The sequence below is a fragment of the Branchiostoma lanceolatum genome, chromosome 15, assembly GCF_035083965.1.
Source record: "Branchiostoma lanceolatum isolate klBraLanc5 chromosome 15, klBraLanc5.hap2, whole genome shotgun sequence".
NCBI classification, from domain to species: Eukaryota; Metazoa; Chordata; class Leptocardii; order Amphioxiformes; family Branchiostomatidae; genus Branchiostoma; species Branchiostoma lanceolatum.
Window position 1 is genome coordinate 473683 of NC_089736.1, and position 20449 is coordinate 494131.

Genomic DNA, 20449 nt, shown 5'->3' on the forward strand with positions numbered 1-20449 from the left:
TACATGACATGCAGGTAAACTAGGTTGTGTTACAAGGCATTACTTTCCTACCAGTATGCTAGTTTCCTTTCAGTATATATACCAATTCCATCTTGTGCTTATAATTAATCAAATAAAAAGAAATACAGAGAAGAGTCCACAGTACAATGTGTGAAACTTTGGCATACAACACACATTCACCGCAGGATTACATTTGAGGTTTAATTCAATCAGTCAAGTAACTGTGGGCTAATGCATGGCATCTTTTTCTCTAGGATGTTTAAGTACATTACAAAAGATTAATAATTTTGTGGTTTTCTAAAATAGTCTAAATAGAAGCACTGATTGTTTTCCTCTTAGATTGCTATTGTAAACATCCTGTGCCAATCTTAACAAACCAAATCCCACAATCCTACCCCCCCAGCACCGCAGCTGTTTCTAAAGCCCTGGATTTGGGGACCACCTGATGATATCTGTTGCAATGGTAACTGTTGCCATGGTGACTGTTGCCATGGCAGCCTGAGCGACGTACCTGCCATCTCCTCTTGAGCCACCAGCGGCGGAGTTTGTCGGTCTTGATCTTCTCGTTGCGCACCTTGGCGTTGTCCTGCGCCAGCCAGCAGTGCTGCAGGGCAGTAATGGCCGTGTTTCTGGTCCTGAGAGAGGACAGAAAGTCAAGACGTTATTGACAAGATTTTAAGACATTAATATGTTAAGATCTAGACTTTAAGACAATCAATGTCCTCCTTAAAACAGGACTGCATCCCGAGACATCAGTACCTTAGAGCAGTCACAACCATGTTACCACTTCTGAACCAGAGAAAAAACAGAAACAGCAAGATGTTCATACAACATTTTGTTTTACTTAAGCTGAAATGCAGCCAGATCTGGCCAGTTTGCTAGTCCTAAGCTTATAGTTGACAGCATTCAGCAGAGGGCTGGGAACATCTTTGGAAGTGATAGGACCTAGTTTAGATCCCAGATGACAAACAGAAAAACCTAAGACAACCCACAAATCAACCATGTACCAACAGCTGTCATCCTTTTTTCAAATTTAGATCCAATATTTATCATTTCCCCTCATAATCTGATTATCAAGATTTCAGCTAACCAGCCCTGTCGATAACTGGTCACTCATTCAATAACTTACTAACTAACCAGCCCTGTCAATAACTGGCCGGCAATAACTCGTTAACTTACTCTTTATCTTTAAGGAGAAGTTGTTCGATGAAGTTCTTGGCGTCGTCTGAGATGTTGTCAAAGGCCTCGTCGTCGAAGTCGAACTCTGCCAGCGTGACGTTCGCCAGAGTTTCCTGGTCGGTGTCGCCCATGAAGGGGGACAAGCCGCTTAGACTGAGGGAAGCAAATAACAATTTCTTTGGAAATATCATCAAAAATGCCCTCAAAAACTTCCTAAAAGTTTCTATCAAATCGTAAAGAAACTGCAGAAAGAACGATGCTTTGTGGCCCAAACTCTTATCATTTCTTTCAAAATTTAGCATGTCAAGATCTTAAAACGTGGTACAAATGTACGTGTTCTAGGTAAAATAATTTATTTTCAGTTTCTTGAGTTATGATGATCCAAATACACTTCAAATTGCTCCCATAATGATTTTGTTTATTTTTACTTGTTCATGTTGACTTGTTTATGTTCACTTGTTTTTGTTTACTTGCTTGTGATTACTTGAATCTTTGTGTTTACTTACAGGACGTAGGTGATGACCCCGATGCTCCACATGTCCGTGCTGTAGTCTATACTGTCAAAGTTGATGACCTCAGGTGCAACAAACTCAGGTGTGCCGAACATCACCTGTGAAGAGAGAACAGGCATGTTAGAACGAGGGGGAATACAAACTTAGCCACATTTGCAATTGTGTTCTCATAGCAAAAGCAAAAGTGCCACCTACTTCGACTACTTATAGTAGCGAGAAGCAGTACTCCAGTCAGAAGCTCTGAAGAAGGTGTCCTATGTTCTACCAACCTGATGAAATTATTTTCGGAGGTGTGTTAGTGTCAGGCAAAGGAAGATACAAACTTCAATCTGTACTTAGAGCCTGGTGAAAATTTGAACTCCTTTTTGGTCGTGAAAATGAGAAACTCCAGAAGATAAAGATCCCATAGCCTTTTTGAGACCGTAGGGCAGTGGGTTGTAAAATTTATTAACATTTATTGTGTCTAGTGCACGGTATTGGAAGGCGGATCCCATCCCTCTCCTTCCACAGGCTTTTACCCATTTTTACACCTGGGTGAAGTGAGGAAAGTTCACAACGTCACAACGTCTAGTCAGGAATGCCAGGAATTGAACCTGTGGCCTCTCAATCTTGTGTCTGGAGGAGCCACATAACAAACAGTGAGCTTTATGGTGACATGCCACAGATTACTAAGGTTATTCGCAACCGTAGGTTGTCTCTGGCCGGCCATGTCATGCGCCACGAGGAAATGGCGGGTATGGTTCTCCTCTGAAAATCGAATGAAAGGCGTAGGCGTGGTCGCCCGTCATTGACACTAAAGAAAGTAATCGAAGAGTATGTTGGCCTTGAAGATGAGGAACTTCGATCTGTCATGTGCGACAGGAACTTGTGGAAACAATTGTGTCACCTCTAAAAAGAGGATGAACTGAACTGAACTGAACTGCTAGCCTAACTGCTTGGCCATCGATGCCACCCATACTTAAGAAAAAGAGTATCAACTCAAGAAACTTAAGATCCAACCCACCCTGTTATCTTCCTTTGGGTCAAACTTTCTGGCCAGACCGAAGTCGATCAGCTTGATGGCTGTTCCCTTCTTACTGATGCACATGATGTTCTCTGGCTGTAAATAACAAACAAACAAATATGTAAACAACTTGATGGCATAAGCAAAAAGTTACCACATCAATTCTACAATATGAAGAAATAAGTTACTGAACAACAACAGCTTGACATGATGAAAAGTGACAAAACCATATTTCAGAGTTTCGTAAGAGAATTGAATATATAAGATGTGCTCTGTTCACACCTGAAGGTGATATTTTTACAGAGCAATCCTTATAAGACTAATCTCTGTTATTCTAAGATGACTGCTAAGACAATGTCTCACCTTAAGATCTAGATAAAGAATGTTCAGAATTTGCCAGTATACACGCCTGTAGATCATGGCTTTACAGAGCAATGTGAACCTTCTAACTGCTGTCTAATCCCATGACAAACAGAAAATTAGTAGCCAAACTGTTTCTTCAGTGTGCTAAAGGTTAAAACTAACCTGTATTATTCTAAGATGACACTAAAAACATTGTCTCACCTTTGTTTCTCTGTGCAATCTTTCAGACTACCCTGAGCTATTCTAAGACAACAATGAAGACATCTCTCACCTTGAGATCTAGATGGAGGATGCTCTGTTCCTGCATGTAGGCTAAGATTTCACAGAGCAATCCTTAAGACTACCCTGAGCTATTCTAAGACGACTGTCAAGATAATCCCTCACCTTGAGATCTAGATGCAGGATGCTCTGTTCGTGCATGTAGGACACAGGGCGAACCTAAGACAACCCTGAATTATCTTAAGATGACTGTAAAGACATCCCTCACCTTGAGATCTAGATGGAGGATGCTCTGTTCCTGCATGTAGGACACAGCTTCACAGAGCTAACCTTAAGACTACCCTGAGTTATTCTAAGACGACTTTCAAGACAAACTCTCACCTTGAGATCTAGATGCAGGATGCTCTGTTCGTGCATATAGGACACGGCTTCGCAGAGCTGCTTGACGTAGCTCACGCACGCTTTCTCTGACAGCTCCACCGCCTCGTCCGCAACTAGCTGGAACAACTCTCCGCCTGTGATCCTGCGACAGAACATACGGTTAGGAGATGGCAGACTTCACCCCCTCATCTCTACTGCTACCAGCTGGAACAACTCTCTCTCTCTTTAGTTCTAATTTTGTCAATGTTAGAGTTGAGTAGGGTTGATTCTTCGGCGAAGTAGGAATTCTGGTTTCCAGTTTGGGTCGCTCTGCAATTTACTGTAATTTCTGGTCTGTCCACAGCCATGCAATCATTATTACTTGCTCACTCTGGCTCATATATATACCATTAGATACATGTATAACTTTACATTGTATAACTTGAGTAAAGCCAGGCCACTTTGAACTAAGAAAATAGACATCCAGAAAAAAAGAATTAAAAATACAACTCATAGTTTCATGATCAGGGGAGTCTCCTGCTTATATTTTTTTCCATTTCACTCATTATTTGGGAGCCTATGTTTTACATTTTTGTTGTTCAATCTGTCATTTTAAGCTTACAAAAATACATTTCCTTCAATCTGAAGATTTTTGGACGGACAGGGTGAAACTTTTGTCCGTCCCAACAAGCAAATCTCCATCTCAAGACGTAAAGATGGGTCCTGGAGACAGCCCTGCTGCATGCTATACATTTTAGTGCAATAGTATAACAAGCTGCTAGGGGGCCCAAACCTACACCACTTCTTTATTACATCACAAGCTATCTGCCACCAAAAAATCAAGACCATAGCACGTCCAGGTCAAAAGATACAAAAATGGAAGTTCTGCTGCTGTACCAAGGTCACATACCAGGGGGCCCAAAATCGACCTTGAATTTTGGCTTCACAACATCCGCCCACATACCAAATTTCATTGTAATCCATCCAGAGGTTCTTGAGTTATGCTGACTACAATAGTCCAGAAACACACACACACACACACACACAAAGACAGACAGACACACAGACACGCCAAAAATAATATCTCCAAGCTCACAGTTCCATGATCATGGCGACCTCCTTCCCGCAGTCGAACGCGTCGTACAGCTGGAGGATTCTGGGATGTCTGAGCTGGTTCATGATCTCGATCTCGTGGTTGATGCTCTGTCTATCCGCCGACCGTCGGCAGCGCACGTACTTCGCCGCAAACCTCCGCCGCGTCGACTTGTCCTCGCAGAGGTACACCGTTCCGAAACGACCCCTGGGGAAACATCAACAAAATTGGCTTCATTGGTTGATCTATTGATTGATTGATCGATATTGTCATAAATAACAATCTTGAAATAACTGAGAAAAGTATAAGTTGTTATTCCACCTCCCCCCCTCCCCCTGACCTTCATGTGACCTTGTGGTAAACAGAGAACTCAGTTTGGTCGTTTCCTGGCTAGAGAACCCAATGATATGTCACTCTTGGGAAGTGTTTTTTCTGTCAACAGTGTTTACATCTGCCATGCTGTATACTCACTGCTATATATATATATAAGTCGGTTAACGTTACATCTACTGAAAAAGGACTTAGTAGTGAGGTATTTTATAGGAGTGGCCCAATTCCTTCCATAATGAATGAAGACAGGTTGGTGTAACCTTGTAAGTTTGTCCACACACACAATCCTGTGTAACGTCACTTCACAGGGTGTTTACTAACATTTACTCCGATCCATGGCATCTAATGTCACTAATCATGGCTTTAGCTTTTAATCTAAGGCGTAACGTTTCCAGATCAAAGTTTGGAGGATGTCGGACTGATCTATTCAGTACTTTTTGACACACAATTCAATTTGCTAAAAATTGCTTTTTGTAAAAAATTTGCTAGTGTAACATCATTACAGGCCCAACCCCCATGCATACCCTCGGTGTCCAGAAAGGGTATCCTGGCCTGGTAGACAGCCCAGACTTTTCCACAAACCCGTAACATCAGTCTATGTTACTTTTAGGTTTTAGAAGAACAAAAATGAAGAATCTATATTTCATATACAACGTGTACATAGTACATGTATACCATTTGTGTTTAGTTTTCCTCATCCTCCCTGACCACATAGATTACATAAGACAGAAGGCAACTTTCTTTTGATAAACTTGTTTTTATTCACACGCTCACATTAGTTTTGGGGTCCCCAGAGGATGTCATCCATATTAATCAAATCAATATGGCCCTACACTGAGACAGATTTGGATCAGATATATTTATAAAGCCGTCCAGCCCTGCCCCATCCCACAGTAATGTCCCCATAACTCTCTCACTATCCTCCCATATCTGACCCTAGTGTGACACTGTTGACGGACCACCCAGGGTTCTGTAAACACGTTGTCATGGAAACGTGACAGTTCTATCAAAACCGTGGAGAGTAGGTTTCATCAGGGAGTCTGAGCTGACAAAGTGAGGGTGAAGGAATGGTTATAGTCTTAACTAGGTCGAGTTATAAAGCCTAAAGGCTGCAAGAAGTTAGTTTCAAGGTTCTTGTGAAAAGCTATATACTAACAAAAGTGTCAGAACTGTGCCCCCTGGCAAAATTCTTGTGACTTGCACCGACAGATATGATGTAACGGATCCCAGAGTTCACCGCGCCCTAGTCATCGGCAGAGAAAAGGGTCACTGCGAGGAAAACAGCAGTGTAACAGTGGGGTTCATGCAAGCACCTCCAACTGACAAGTCTAACTGGTCTAGACCTTTTAGCCTATAGCCTAGTGGTTAAGGTGTGCGGCCTGTGATCTGGCTGCCCGGTCTCGGTGCGGGTTTGAATCCCGGGGGCCAGAAGACTGTTCTACTCGCTTCTTTGTTTCAGCAGCCAAGTTCCTTTTAGCTTACCCAAATCGATCCCCAATCTAGCCACAAAACTTGTGACAATCTCCTCCTGGACTATATAAACTTATATTGTAGAACCAGCTGTTTGACTTGGTTCTGCCCATGTCTGTCATCAGGACTATAGTTTGAGGTCAAACCAACAGGTGCAGAAAAGGGAGGGGTTCTCAGTTTGGTAACTTTAGTTAAACTCACAGCTAATCTACAGATAGATCACCAGGTGATGACAACTTCATCCCTGTCACTGTTGTTTTAGTATCAGATGTAGGAAATCACTTTGTAAGTGATGTCAGCTTCTTAGTCTGGATGCCAGACCCCCAATCTATACAATATCTCTGCCTGATCCCCCATATTAAGCCTGACACGGGTGAGGGCCTGCATGGGGGGGTCCCAACAACGCTGTACGCTAAATTCGGAGGGCCGGCTACGTAAAACACTAAATTCAGAAAGCCTCCCTACGCTCTATGCTAAATTCAAAAAGCCCCCCCTACGTTCTACGCTTAATTATGGAGTGGTCGGCAACGTTCTACGTAAAATTAAAACGGCCGATTACGCTCTACGTAAAAGGGGCATGCAGGCCCTCTTGTATGATTTTCAACCAAAAGAGATGTCTTGAAACTAGGCTTAGTCTACCAGCAAAATTTGCCCCTCAACAAGCATGAAATAGCATTTGAGAAGGTAAAGATTTCAACATTTTCGGGGTAGCATACCCCCGGACCCCCTCTCTTTTTAAAAAAAAAAAGGCTTCATGTTTTGCAAAGTTTCCACCAAAAATCACATTTCTCTTGGCTACTCTTCCTAATTCCTTTTAATTACGGACATGGAATCTATTTTTCTTAAGAAAACAATGAAAACCAAGCAGGACAATACTGGACCAGTCAAAGCGATTAAAACTGGTATCATGGCAATCTACATGTACATGCAAGTCTCCAAGAAAAACACAGAAATCTAAGACGCGGGGAATCCAGCCCTGCGGCTACATTCTCCTCCAAGATGTCCTAGATTACCCTTCATGGAGGCAAACAGTCTAAGACAAGGTCTGACCCGTAGGTATGAGAAACTGCACACTTAAGAAGGGCTAATTGGGTTCCTTGGAATGGCTGAAGGATCCCAGGCTGTCTGTCAGTCCCCTTCAGCCCAGACAGGCCTTCAGGGAGGAGTCTAGCTACTGCTAATCTTGACATGTTTGCAGTAGTTTTATTTTCCGTTTCTCCACTTCTACATTTGTAATTCATCACACAGCAAATATGCATTTCTGATGTACTACTACACTACAAAAAATGGCATTCTTATTTTTCCTTTGTTGAAGAAAAGTTATCTTCTATCTTCTTTTCTGTGTGCAAGAATAAGAAAAAGTCAGTGAGGACGTTATTTTTTTCTTAGAATATTTTTCTCTGACCAAGTTGTTTTTTCTCACACTTATAGATATATGACTAGAAACCTCTAGATAAATTGTTGTTAGAATTCTTCTGTGGTACAGAATTTATATCTGTACTGCAGAATTCTTTACACCAGGAACTTAAAACTCGGCAAAACCCTTTGCTTCCCTCCTAATGCGAAATAAAACCATCGCAGATCTAGAAGTGCATGGATTTACAGTATTGTCCGTCATTCTACAATTGGACAGAATTTCGCTGCACACACTACAGAAAAAAATCTGGTCATTCCGTCATTTGTACACAGTAAACAGTGTTAGGATATGGTATAGAAAATGTTCAGATTATGCTGAATTGTCCCAGAAGTTGACTTCTGTTTGTGTTGGAAATTGATGATGACAGAAAGATGAAGAGCCCAGCCCAGAACCCTTCGGGCGATACATGTCAATAGACCCATGCAACCCTGGACACGCTTTCCTCTGCTCTACACAGCAATAATTTCTTAGCCTTGACCAAAGACCTCTCTGTTCTATTCCTGGTAACAATAAAAATTCAAAGGTTTGGAGGAATTTTGCCGCCCAAAATTCTGGCCATTCCAACACCTTGAAGGCGAAAGTCGAAGCATATGGAAAAGATTAAAATTTTTGAAAACAATGCTATAAATTTGGAACTTGGAAGGAACTTTCTGATAGGTGAAACTGGGCTGACTGACAAGAATTTTAGCAAAAGGAAAGCCTTGAGTACAGACTAGTCTTGGATTTAAACTTCAATAAAATTTTATCAAGTTATAGATGAATAGATAGGTGCTTAACACTTATGTTTCAAGATGTCATTTAGTAACTTTTCAGAACAAGTTGAGGCTAGTAATACAACATGCAGATATACTGAAAGTGTTGGTAAATTCTGAGCAATGTTAGATTTTAAAAATTGTTGATACAACAGACAGATCACAGCTCAACCGGTGAAGACCAGTGTGATGATAAACATTTAATAGTGAATGATTTTCTTTGTTAGTACTGTTGGATGGAAAACAGAAGAAATCTACTCACTGTCCCAGCTGGACAGATCAATATAGAGCCACTTGGTAGCGCAGCATGAAGACTGCTGCCTACACAAAAATTGTGAGGCTACTGCCTTCTTTTCCACCAAGTTTCAAAGAGATCCCTACTTTCTTGTTAAGTGCAGAATAGACTGCCACTGCTGCAAATAGTAAGTTGAGGACCACTAAAGTAAGAGGTGTGATACTCACTGTCCCAGCTTGTCTTTAACATCGTACACGTCGGAGATCTGAGTATCCTTCTGCACACACACGTGGCCCAGCTTTAACAGGTCCAGGGAGTCTGCAACAAACACAGAGTTGATAGGTTAGTAACAATATTGATCAAATAATACTAGGTTCATATGATAATAACTTCAGTCTGCACACGAACATGGACAGCAAATCTGTGGAAAATATATGTATATGAAATAGGTTAGCCACAATGAGTTAACCAGCAGCAGGTAAGACACTTGTACATGTAAACGTTACATGAGTGTATAATCCACCAATAGCTGATGTACATGTATATAATTATCATTAATATTTTTCTGTGTTGCTTTTTGTATTTGATAAATAGTTGATCAGTCTCATATTCCAAATGAGCCTTAAATAAAGCTGAAATGATCATAATAAATGGGCATATTTCTGTGCTCTATTTCAATAAGTCCAGCAAGTCTTACAAAAGAAAACAGAGTTAATATGATAACAACACAGCCCAATTAATCATCACTTACTCATAATAACCCGACATCGTCCCTCACGAGTAAATATAACGTTACAGGTCTCCAAACAAAACTCAAGAGGCTAATAATGATAAGGACAAACAATTGATAACTTATTAACTTGTGACCTTTTTCATATATACACACTCATTGCAAGTGTTAACAGCAGAATAACTCTAACAGCAAAGTTAATAGACTGGCACACATGTAGATTGTATGGCAGAGTGTGTGTCAAATAGAATTATTCTTTATTCATTGAAGAAAGTTGACACATACATGTATTTATGTATCCCCAGTGACATTTTGTTATGTGAGGCAGTTTCATTTGACAATTACCAATTTCAAAGAAAGAAAATGCTGAACTGGAGGATCAACATGAAGACAGAATCTGAGGGAAATTCAGACTCTGTACCTTGGCGCACACATGTACAGTTTCAGGGAGCAAATATAGTCAGACTTCCAGTTTTCATCATGCTTACTTTTTACTTTAGAATGGGATAGAACCAAGGATTCAAATTTAAGCGGCACTCCTTTAACTAAACTTAACTTAACCTTTAGCACTCTGAAGTAGCCATTTGGCACCCAGTTCTCTATTGGTTACAGAGTTAGGCAGCAGGGAGAAGGTTAACTGTAGAAAATCCCAATTTACTGTAGGATACTGTAAATGCAGAAATGTTCACGGTAAACTCTTTACCGCGAACTTTAAACCACCACAAAAAGTGTGACTGTAGCGCTACTATTGTTTTAAACACAAACTCAAAACCATTACGAACACTCCATTTTCTTCCTACCACGAAATTAAATCCCCGCGAACATTTCTGCATTTACAGTACTCTACCAGCATATCCCTGTGACGTAGCTACAATGTATACATTTCCTTGCTACATTTCCCTTCATTGTCCCCCATAACTGGAGCCTAGCACCTGCGGGGCAGTTCGGGTTTACTGGGCGCTTTGTTGCTGTCTAGCCTTTTGGAACAACAAGTAAGTAGTACAAGCAGGGAGGTTATTTTAACCTCCTTGGCACAAAGCAAGGTCGGCTTTCCTAACACCAGCTAAGGAGGCTTAAACTTTCACCTCCCATGCCTTGAGAGGTAGGTAAACATTCTTGAAGAAACTGTATCTCACGCAGAATTGCTTCCTCAACTAGCTGGTGGGAAAGTTCATGCTAATGTGATTTATTTTGGGAGTTCCTCTTTTCTTCAACATAGAATAGCACTGATTGTAGTGTAACTTACATGAACACTAACTAAAAATAGACGCTTCTGAATGTTTAAAAGAAATTCAATGACAAACCTCATTGGACCAACAGTTACTATTGTTAGCAAATTTGGTCAACGTTCTCTCAGCATACTGTTAAGTGGTTCTGAAGTAGTGTATAAACAATTATACAGTAATCTGACCATAGCTTGGCAGAACACAAGACAGAAAACCAGACGTTCTGCTGCAGTAACAAGGAAAGCTGCTAGGGGGCCTAGAATCTAATCATTTCTTCAATAGGATATGATCTAATAACAAAGTTTCATGACAATCCATCTATAGCTTTTGGAGTTACGCTGCTTAACAACAGACACCATTACAAAACACTGTTACACAACTACGAATGCTACCAAAAGCACAGCCTTCTTGGCAAAGGTAAATTGTTCATTACAGAGAATGCTGATCAAACGGGGAAAATAAGAAAAGGAAAAACTCCCTCCTTATTTATTTGTGGGTCGCCACCATATCAAAGAAAAGAAGACAAAACAGAAAGCCAGACAAATATGCCTAAAAACACGTCAAAAACCAGCCGAACCCCTCCTCTTCTTGGAGAGTTCAAAAACACAACCTTGTTGGCAAAGGTAAATAGTTCATTGCAGACAATGCTGATCAAACCTAGAGTATACGGAATAGAAAAACTCCCTATCCTTCAATATAGTAGTCCTGTATCAGTACTAATTGTATAACTGTGTATTTATGATGTATCATAGCTTTGCATACCAGTAAAATTGAATATACAGGACCAAAGCTGCCATCCAAATCAAAGAAATAACTGCGGGGGTTTTATCCACACAATCCCATTAAACACATAAAACAGGACCTCTGAACCCGATACTGTGATCAAAGCGCATTCACCTGTAACCTACTGGCAACAAAGGGCAGAGAAAAGCACATAAAACCTCCGACTCCAAACCACTTAGCTACCTGTAATCGTTACCATGGTGATCTCTGATGCAGGGGAGTGGAGTGTGAAACCCGCACAAAGGTGTACAATCATGTACGTGTCGTTAATAATTTATGGTGTGTTATTTTCTGTTGAATGCACAGTGTGAGTTACACCCTTAAATGGAGGAACATTATTGTTGCAGTTACTGTAGTTAAGTGTGTTGTATGGATGGACTTGAAAAGTCTACAAATGGCCATTATGATAGTACAAATGAAGTCACAATTTGAGGGTGGAAAACAAAACTTATGTCTGAACACGGATGCCAACACTTTTCACTTAAACCAGGTTGTGGAAAGGTCTGAAAACCCAACAGTAAAAATGGAATATGAAGCTTTGTGGCTATATAATAGTAAAATAATGTCACAATTCAGTTTGAAAGAACAGTTTGTACACTACAGTTTTATTGCTTCAGAACCTTTACACTCTATAACCGGGTTCAGAATCTTAAGGATGTCTTTGCAAAAGTCTAAGAGACAAGATTTTTCAACACACACCTGAGTAAAATTACCCTCACAAGTACCTGCAAGGTTAGTCATTGTTCTCTTGTTTACTGGAATAACAACAGAGACACTGAAAAAGGACACTCGGGCACAACAATAGCAGGACAAAGAACCTACTCAAGTGGACATATCTAAACACAATGGCAGCAAAAAGCAATCTAGAGGTCCAAACCCAAGTTGAGTAGGCTGTGTTGGACTGTGTGTTTCTATGTGAAAATCATTGTTACAATAGTCAGACCAGGCACACACAGGTACAATGAACACCTGTGCACCTATTGTTTCAACAGGTAGGACAGGTAAACACAGGTAAGGCACCTGTAAGAGAACCAACGTCAAACCTGTCATACTTTGAACCAAGGCAGAAAGCAAGGAATGGAAGCTAACAACACACAACGCTTCTGTTGGTTAACTCATGTTCTATATGTTAACATATAATATAAATGGATGCAATGGACTAGATGTAGCTCATAAGTCATACTGTAAATGCAGAAATGTTCGCAGGGATTTTATTTCGCGGCAGGGAGAAAATCTAGTTTTTGGCAGTGGTTTAGAGTTCGTGTTTGGAAAAATAGTAGCGCTATACAGTCACACAATAGAACAGCTTTTCACAGTGGCTTTAAGTGTGTGGTAAAGAGTTCACAGCGAACATAAAACCACTGCGAACATTTCCGCATTTACAGTATTATCAAGTTGTAATCATTAATGTTTTATAGTGCATGTCCACTGCATACCAAACTATGTACACCTCGCACACTTCCATCATAAAGACTGAACCAACACCTCCAACTTCTGACTGAAGCGATGTAATTGTTATATTCCCCTTCCAGTGGGAAGGGGGATATACTGTTTTTGCTTGCCTGTTCTTCTTCTTCTTCTTTCTTCTTCTTTCTTCTTCTTCTTCTGCCAAAAACCAAGTAGATGTGCGGTGGTAGCTCTACTAATGGTATTGCAGCAAGTTATATGTACCTTATGTTACAATGTACGGATGTTATATTTGAGATGTTGGTACCTATAGGAAAGGTGAATACACCTGACAATAAATTATGCTAATGAGGACATCATTTGCATAATTTATGCAAAAACTTGTATTGCGTTTACAGTAAAAGCTGCAGATGTCATATTTGAGATGTAGATAAATTTAGGAAAGGTAAACACACCTGACCATGAATTATGCTAATGAGGACCTCATTTGCATAATTTATACAGAAACTTGTATTTCCCTTACCGTAAAAGCTACAGATGTCATATTTGAGATGTAGGTATCTGTAGGAAAGGTGAACTCACCTGGACATAAATTATGCTAATAAGGACCTCATTTGCATAATTTATGCAAAAACTTGTATTGCGTTTACAGTAAAAGCTGCAGATGCCATATTTGAGAAGTAGATAAATTTAGGAAAGGTAAACATACCTGGCCATGAATTATGCTAATGAGGACCTCATTTGCATAATTTATGCAGAAACTTGTATTGCGTTTACAGTAAAAGCTGTAGATTTCATATTTGAGATGTAGATAAATTTAGGAAAGGTAAACACACCTGACCATGAATTATGCTAATGAGGATCTCATTTGCATAATTTATGCAGAAACTTGTATTTCCCTTACCGTAAAAGCTACAGATGCCATATTTGAGATGTAGGTATATTTAGGAAAGGTGAACACACCTGGACATAAATTATGCTAATGAGGACCTCATTTGCATAATGTATGTATATCCCTTACCGTAAAGACTACGGATGGCATATTTCAGATGTAGGTACCTTAAAGACAGGTGAACACACCTGTACATCAATTATGCTAATGCGGACCTCATTTGCATAATGTATGTATATCCCTTACCGTAAAGACTACGGATGGCATATTTCAGATGTAGGTACCTTTAGGAGAGGTGAACACACCTGTACATAAATTATGCTAATGCGGACCTCACTTGCATAATTTATGCATAAACTTGTTTTTCCCTTACTGTAAAGGCTACGGATGAGATGCAGGTACCTTTAGGAAAGGTCAGAAAACCTGGCCATAAATTATGCTAATGAGTGCATTATGCATAATTTATGCATATCCCTAACCATAAAAGCTACGGATGTCATATTTGAGATGTAGGTACCTTTAGGACAGGCCGAACACACCTGGCCATAAATTATGCTAATGCCGACCTACTTTGCATAATTTATGCAGAAACTTCGTCATATCCTTACAGTCAATGCTAAGGATGTCATATTTGAGGTGTAGGTAATGGGAGGGGAATATTCTGCATTTTCCCGAAAATGTTGCCATTCTAGTTTTATGGAGTTTTTGGTTCCAAATCGAAAGAGAAAATTCATTTCCTGTCTGCTAAACCTACTGTACAACCACAAAAGTAGGATAGTCGACACCCACACACTTCCGTCACAAAACAAAGACCAAAAAGTCCACTATAAGACTGAAAACAACTATCACTTCTTTCACAGTGAATCCCAACAATTCTTTTTACAAAGAGGGAGAAGCAAATGTACAGAAAAACAGAACGAGATATCAGCAGTTAAGTTTACCCTCCCATTTCCACAGGAAGGAGAAGCAAAATTTATGTACATAAAATCAGGAAAACAGAACTGTAGGCACCCCAGCATTTTAACACTCCCATTTCCACAGGATGTATCAATGTCAGTTCAGACAAAGTTCAAAGGAAACCTACACCACATCAAACTTAACTACACCATGTTTCTCTTGTTTTCTCTGGATCTAAAGCTGGACTTCTTCTGTACTTAAAATATAAGAAACAACATTGCTACATGCAATGAATAAAATCTATTTGCAGCTCGATAATCAAATCTATTTTCAGCTCAAGTCTTTAAGAATTCAAACTACAAATTCCAATTAAAACAACAGCCACATATAGATCACACATACCAACACATTGTACTTAAAACCTATCTAGAAGGCACATGTCTCCAGCTGTCTCAGGACCGAAAAATGCTCTTACTTAAAACGTACAATACATAAAACGACATGGATACGGGAACTAAGTATCCACATATAGATTCTTAACAAAAATCAACAGTTCACATTCGAACAATGGTCAACCACCTGTGGGCTAGTGTTGTACTTAACCCAGTCTAGAAAACAAACCTCCACGGCTACATACAACAACACTGATACATGAACTAAGTACTGCATGATTCTATATAGTCTTCACAAAAACCAACACATCACATTTGAACAATAGTCAAATGTGAAGATATTACAGATATATTCACTTTATCTCCACAGTAGCAAAATTTCAGGGTGTTTGGAAAATGGACATTTTCACTGAACTTCATGGTGGCGCCAAGTGATTTACAGAACGGATGTGTGACTTAGGAATCATATATAATAGCAACAGGTTTTTCACGTTTATGGTAAGTTCACGGTACAGAGGTGACCATGAAAACAGTGAACATAAAGTTACAGTCACTGTGAAAGAATTACAGTACCTGTTGCTGGAGTTAAAACCCAGCCTATAAAACACACCACCCGACTACCTACCAAAGATATACCCCGGCTCCATGCTGCCACCTGTAGAGCTCATGTTACACTGAGTGGTTCAAGGTGCACGGACCGTGTCCCCTCACCTGTTCGTGTGCCACACCTGCGCTCAGGTGTGTGTTCTGTACACAGGTATGTACCTGCCCTTTGTTCCAGGGTTAGGTCATTGTAAGGATGGTGGCCTGTCAAAAGGCATCAGCGCGTAAGGGACCGGCCCAGAGAGAGGGCGGGGGATTTGAATATGAATGAGAGATCAGCTGGGCCAGATCAGGTCAACTACTCGGTTCAGGAAAATTTCACTTAGATTCTGAAGGTAGAAATAAAAGAGTTTACCGTAGTTCTATTTCTATTATGTGTGTTTAATTTGAAGATAAAGGCCAATTGATATGGGTAGGGGACACAATAACATGTATATTACCCTTTTTTTCTAAACCTTTCCAAAGAAAAGAAGTAGCCCTTTTTCTAAATATCCATATACTTATAACATATACTGGTCGTGTTGAAAGGATTGATACAAAAAATGTAACAACATACTCAATATAAGCTGAAATGAATACCTAAAAACAACATGATAGCAACAGCTATAAATAGTATAATGTTGATATATTGAAAAAGTTAGCTTGTTATCCATTCAGGATAACTTTAATTTAACATAAGGTATGGACTGTATCCCTTCCCAGGAGCTTGTCATATATTGTATTTCATGTTGTCAATTGCTCTCATACATGTCTGGCGGCTTCTTTCATATTTCATTGCTAACTAGTTATATGCTGGCACCTCATATTGTATTGTGCCAGCAAAAAAGATTAATGAGCATGTTTATGCAGTAATCATTATATGCATACCCCTGTAGTCAGGAGGCAGTACATGATGCAGGCTCTTGAAGTTAATATCTTTCTATCACTCTCAAACCTTTTAACCTTTAGCACACTGAAGTAGCCGTTTGGCACCCATTCTCTATTGGTTACAGAGTTAGGCAGCAGGGAGAAGGTTAAACTCACATCACACATTTCCCTGACATACAATATAGAGAATAAGTCATAAATTCTCAGACTAAAATAGGAATATTTGTCCGCTTTTGAATATCATTCAGGTCTATATCAGAACTCTAGACTGAATACAGGTCATTCTAAGCAACCAGAATATCAAAAATTCATTCATCCTAGTTTTAACATCTGCTACATACACCATCAGAAAACTCACTCTTAACTGTAACTTTTAACAAATTCACAACAGTTATACAAAAATCAGTGACATAGCTCATACAGACTTGCGTGTTTTCTACTTTCAAACACAACAATGATACAAAAGACCCATTATAGAACATCATCAACCTCCTTCTGAATAAACCCATTACAAGCTTGTATAAAACTTATTCCTATCCCTAACTTGTAACAAATTCACAACATTTATACCAAAATCAGTAAGTGACACAGCTCGTACAGACTTTCGTGTTTTGTACTTTCAAGCTTAACAACAATATCAAAGACCCATTGAACGTAACCAAACCTACTTCTGAATGAACACTGAACATATGCCACTACAGGCTTGCAAAAGAATTACTTTTACCCTTAACTTTGAACAGATTCACAACATTTACACAAAAATCAGTGACAGTCTATACAGACTTTCGTGTTCTGTACTCTCAACCCCAACAACAATATCAAAGACGTCATCAAACCTACTTCTGAATCAAACCCTCCACATCTGCTATTTCAGGCTTGCCTAAAACTTCCTCTTACCCTTAACTTTGGCCTGTTTCACGACATCTAGACCCCCAGCAGTGACAGAGTTGAACCATACTTACTTTCCAGCTCCATAACCGGCATAAACAACTCCCCGAAAACAACTCCAACCTCGGCCAGTCCTGCGGGGGTAAAAGTTCGCTCCCACAACCTTTGAACCGCCAGAATTTGTGCCTCAGCTCAGCCCTTTGTGCTAGCGAGCCCTCCACACAATAGCTCACCCCTCTCACAAAGCCTGCTATCACACAAGCTACTGTACATCCCTCCTCGGCACAGCCATTGGTGGGGACCGGGAGAGGAGAAAAGAATTTAACGAGCCGTTGCCATGGCAACGGTCCCTACGTAGGAGCCTCGGCCAACAACCCAAGGGAAAGTTTTGTGTCTTTGCGGCGCGTAAATCTTAAAGGAGGTAATCCCTTAGGTAAACATCTCTGCAGCCACGGCAAATTCAAGGGTTGATTTGAATTTTGATTATGAAAAGACTTGATGGCTGGAATAATATAACTCAGTGGTTTTGGGGTTGTCTTCTTTTTAGATTTCTTAGATAACAAGACATTTTGACACGATGCTACAGGATCTGACTTCTGGGGGTCGCTGGCCAGACCAACTGAATTTTATGGTTGTTGGACCATCAACTTAAAATTTTCATGATGCAAGATATTTTGCTAGTCCTTACCTCCGTTGTTTTGAAGGTCCAAAAAGTCCAGAAGGATTTTTTTCCAGTTAAAACCTTTTCCTTTCCTTTTGACTGGTTTCATGCTTTCCATTAATACCCTGGAAAACCCTATCACCCCAGCCCAACTGGCTCATTACAAACTTACCTACAACTAATTATAACAGTTCAGTTCATCAATTTAAACATTTCCCAGAAAATCAACTCAAAAATTGATCTATAGTCTAAGGGGAGAGTCTCTTAATGTTCAGTGACACAGTTTCAGCCTGATTCAAGTTTTCCTCTGTCTCCATCTTGACTTCTAAATTCTTACTTTAAAAATTACAAGAACCATGGAAATAACTTGATGTGGCCATAACAAAGTTACATCCAGTACAAGCCACCTGGAGTCACCTATGGCCAGGCTGTGGGATTTCATACACAGCAAAACTTCATTAAGGCCACTTGTCTAACGAGGCCAGGCTGGTAATTACAGCCAAGACAAACACACAAACCCCGATTAGCGGTTCCGGAAATCCGGAAATTCCGCGGTTGTGGGAGGAACGCCAGGAAGGGTGGACATGTGGTCGGAGGTAAACATGGCGGGGTCGCGCGAAGGTCAGCCACAGAGGTCACACAAGTCGTCGGGACTTTACCTTCTTTCTTATGATGTGATATAGAAGGGTTAGGATTAGGCACACCGATTTCTTTCCCTTGTTCTAAGACATTTTATAGTGAAAATCTAACAAGAGATCAAGATATGCTGGTGTGCTGGGAGAAAAACCTGCATCTGACTATTATGATTCACAAGGGGTCACTAAAACTGTGTGTACCAAGAAACAGACTTTCCTTCAGACTCTGTTTTCATGTTGATCTTCTAGTTCAAAATTTTTCTTTGCATCCAAGGACCAACAAATCTAGCTGTAGTCAAGCCTTTACAAATAAAGAACACTGTCAGAAAGACCCCTGGTATTTGAAGTTGGATTTGAATAAAGCGTCTTGCTTCTGCAGTGTTTTGGGAGTAAATAGGTTGTGTAGTAGAGGAAATGTCACACTGATGAGCAAAATGCGACAGCACACATCTGAATTCTACACCCATAGTTTATATGAGGTTGTGTGGAGAGTGTACCAAGATACAGCGACCACTAGACTGTTACCCAGTTTCAGAAAGTGCTGTGTATGCATGGCACAAGTTGGCTTCCAAACACAATTACTGATACAAGCCAGATACAAAACCTGGCTTTAAAGTTTTCATAAGAAATAGACATGAGAAGATCTTAATTCATAAGTCACAGCTGCAAATATCTTGTGTTCATCTCCAAATTTGGAAAAAAAGAACAGTTAACAAACTGCTTGAAATATTCATAAGGCGATGTAGAACATCTCGACTCGAGACTGGAAGGTCTCGACATAAGCAAGTAAGCGCATTAAGTAAGTAGAACATGCATACAGCTGCAAGGGTTCTAAAGAGGAATTTTTGAAGCAAAAGCATGATGGCGAAAAATAATGTATCTTTAACACTCCAAGTGTCACATATAGACTAGAGGCCTACTTCTATCAAATGTCCTTGCTTCTACTTCCCAACACTCTGATGGCCATTCCTGGCCCCCTGCCTGGGTAGTCATGGCGACCATGCTTGAGTGACAGCTGCTGTGGGAGTGAGTGACAGTTCAGCCCTCTCTCATGTCACGCTTGATGAGGCGGAAAATCAACATGATCTCTGCTGGGAAGGAGAGGAACCACTGGTGTTTAACCACCCTGCTGCCTAACCCCATAACCAGTCCATACACATCTGCTGCCAAAAGGTAGACCTTAGCAGGTTGAAGGTTAAACTTAGGCCACACCAATTTAACTTCTTGGTTAACGGATTTTTATTTTTAATTTTAGCACACAAAAAATCATGAAAACAGAAGGCTGGGGTGAAAACTTGCACCTGACCATGTTCACTCCCTGAAACTGTGTGCACCAAAGTAAAAACATTCCTCTGAGATTCTGTTTTCATGTTTTTTTTCCAATCTAGCATTTTTTTTTTTTTAGTTTTATTCCGTTAACCAAGAAAATAAATTGGTGTGGCCTTAGCACACACAAAAACTTGGAGGGGGACCACAGGTGTTTAACCTCCCTGCTGTCTAACCCCATAAATACAACTTTAGCCTCCATACCAGTC

General features: G+C 40.2%; 1 protein-coding gene across 1 annotated transcript in view; it reads right to left on the minus strand.

The window, feature by feature from the left end:
- Window positions 1-20449, minus strand: part of LOC136420720 (myosin light chain kinase, smooth muscle-like) — a 55175-nt gene that overhangs the window by 2718 nt on the left and 32008 nt on the right. The window contains exons 5-11 of the mRNA XM_066407810.1: window positions 9161-9251; window positions 4733-4936; window positions 3658-3799; window positions 2695-2790; window positions 1686-1789; window positions 1180-1332; window positions 512-635 (exon numbers count right to left, since the gene is read on the minus strand). Of these exons, the coding sequence (XP_066263907.1) occupies window positions 512-635; window positions 1180-1332; window positions 1686-1789; window positions 2695-2790; window positions 3658-3799; window positions 4733-4936; window positions 9161-9251 (914 nt within the window). The remainder of the gene's footprint in view (window positions 1-511; window positions 636-1179; window positions 1333-1685; window positions 1790-2694; window positions 2791-3657; window positions 3800-4732; window positions 4937-9160; window positions 9252-20449) is intronic.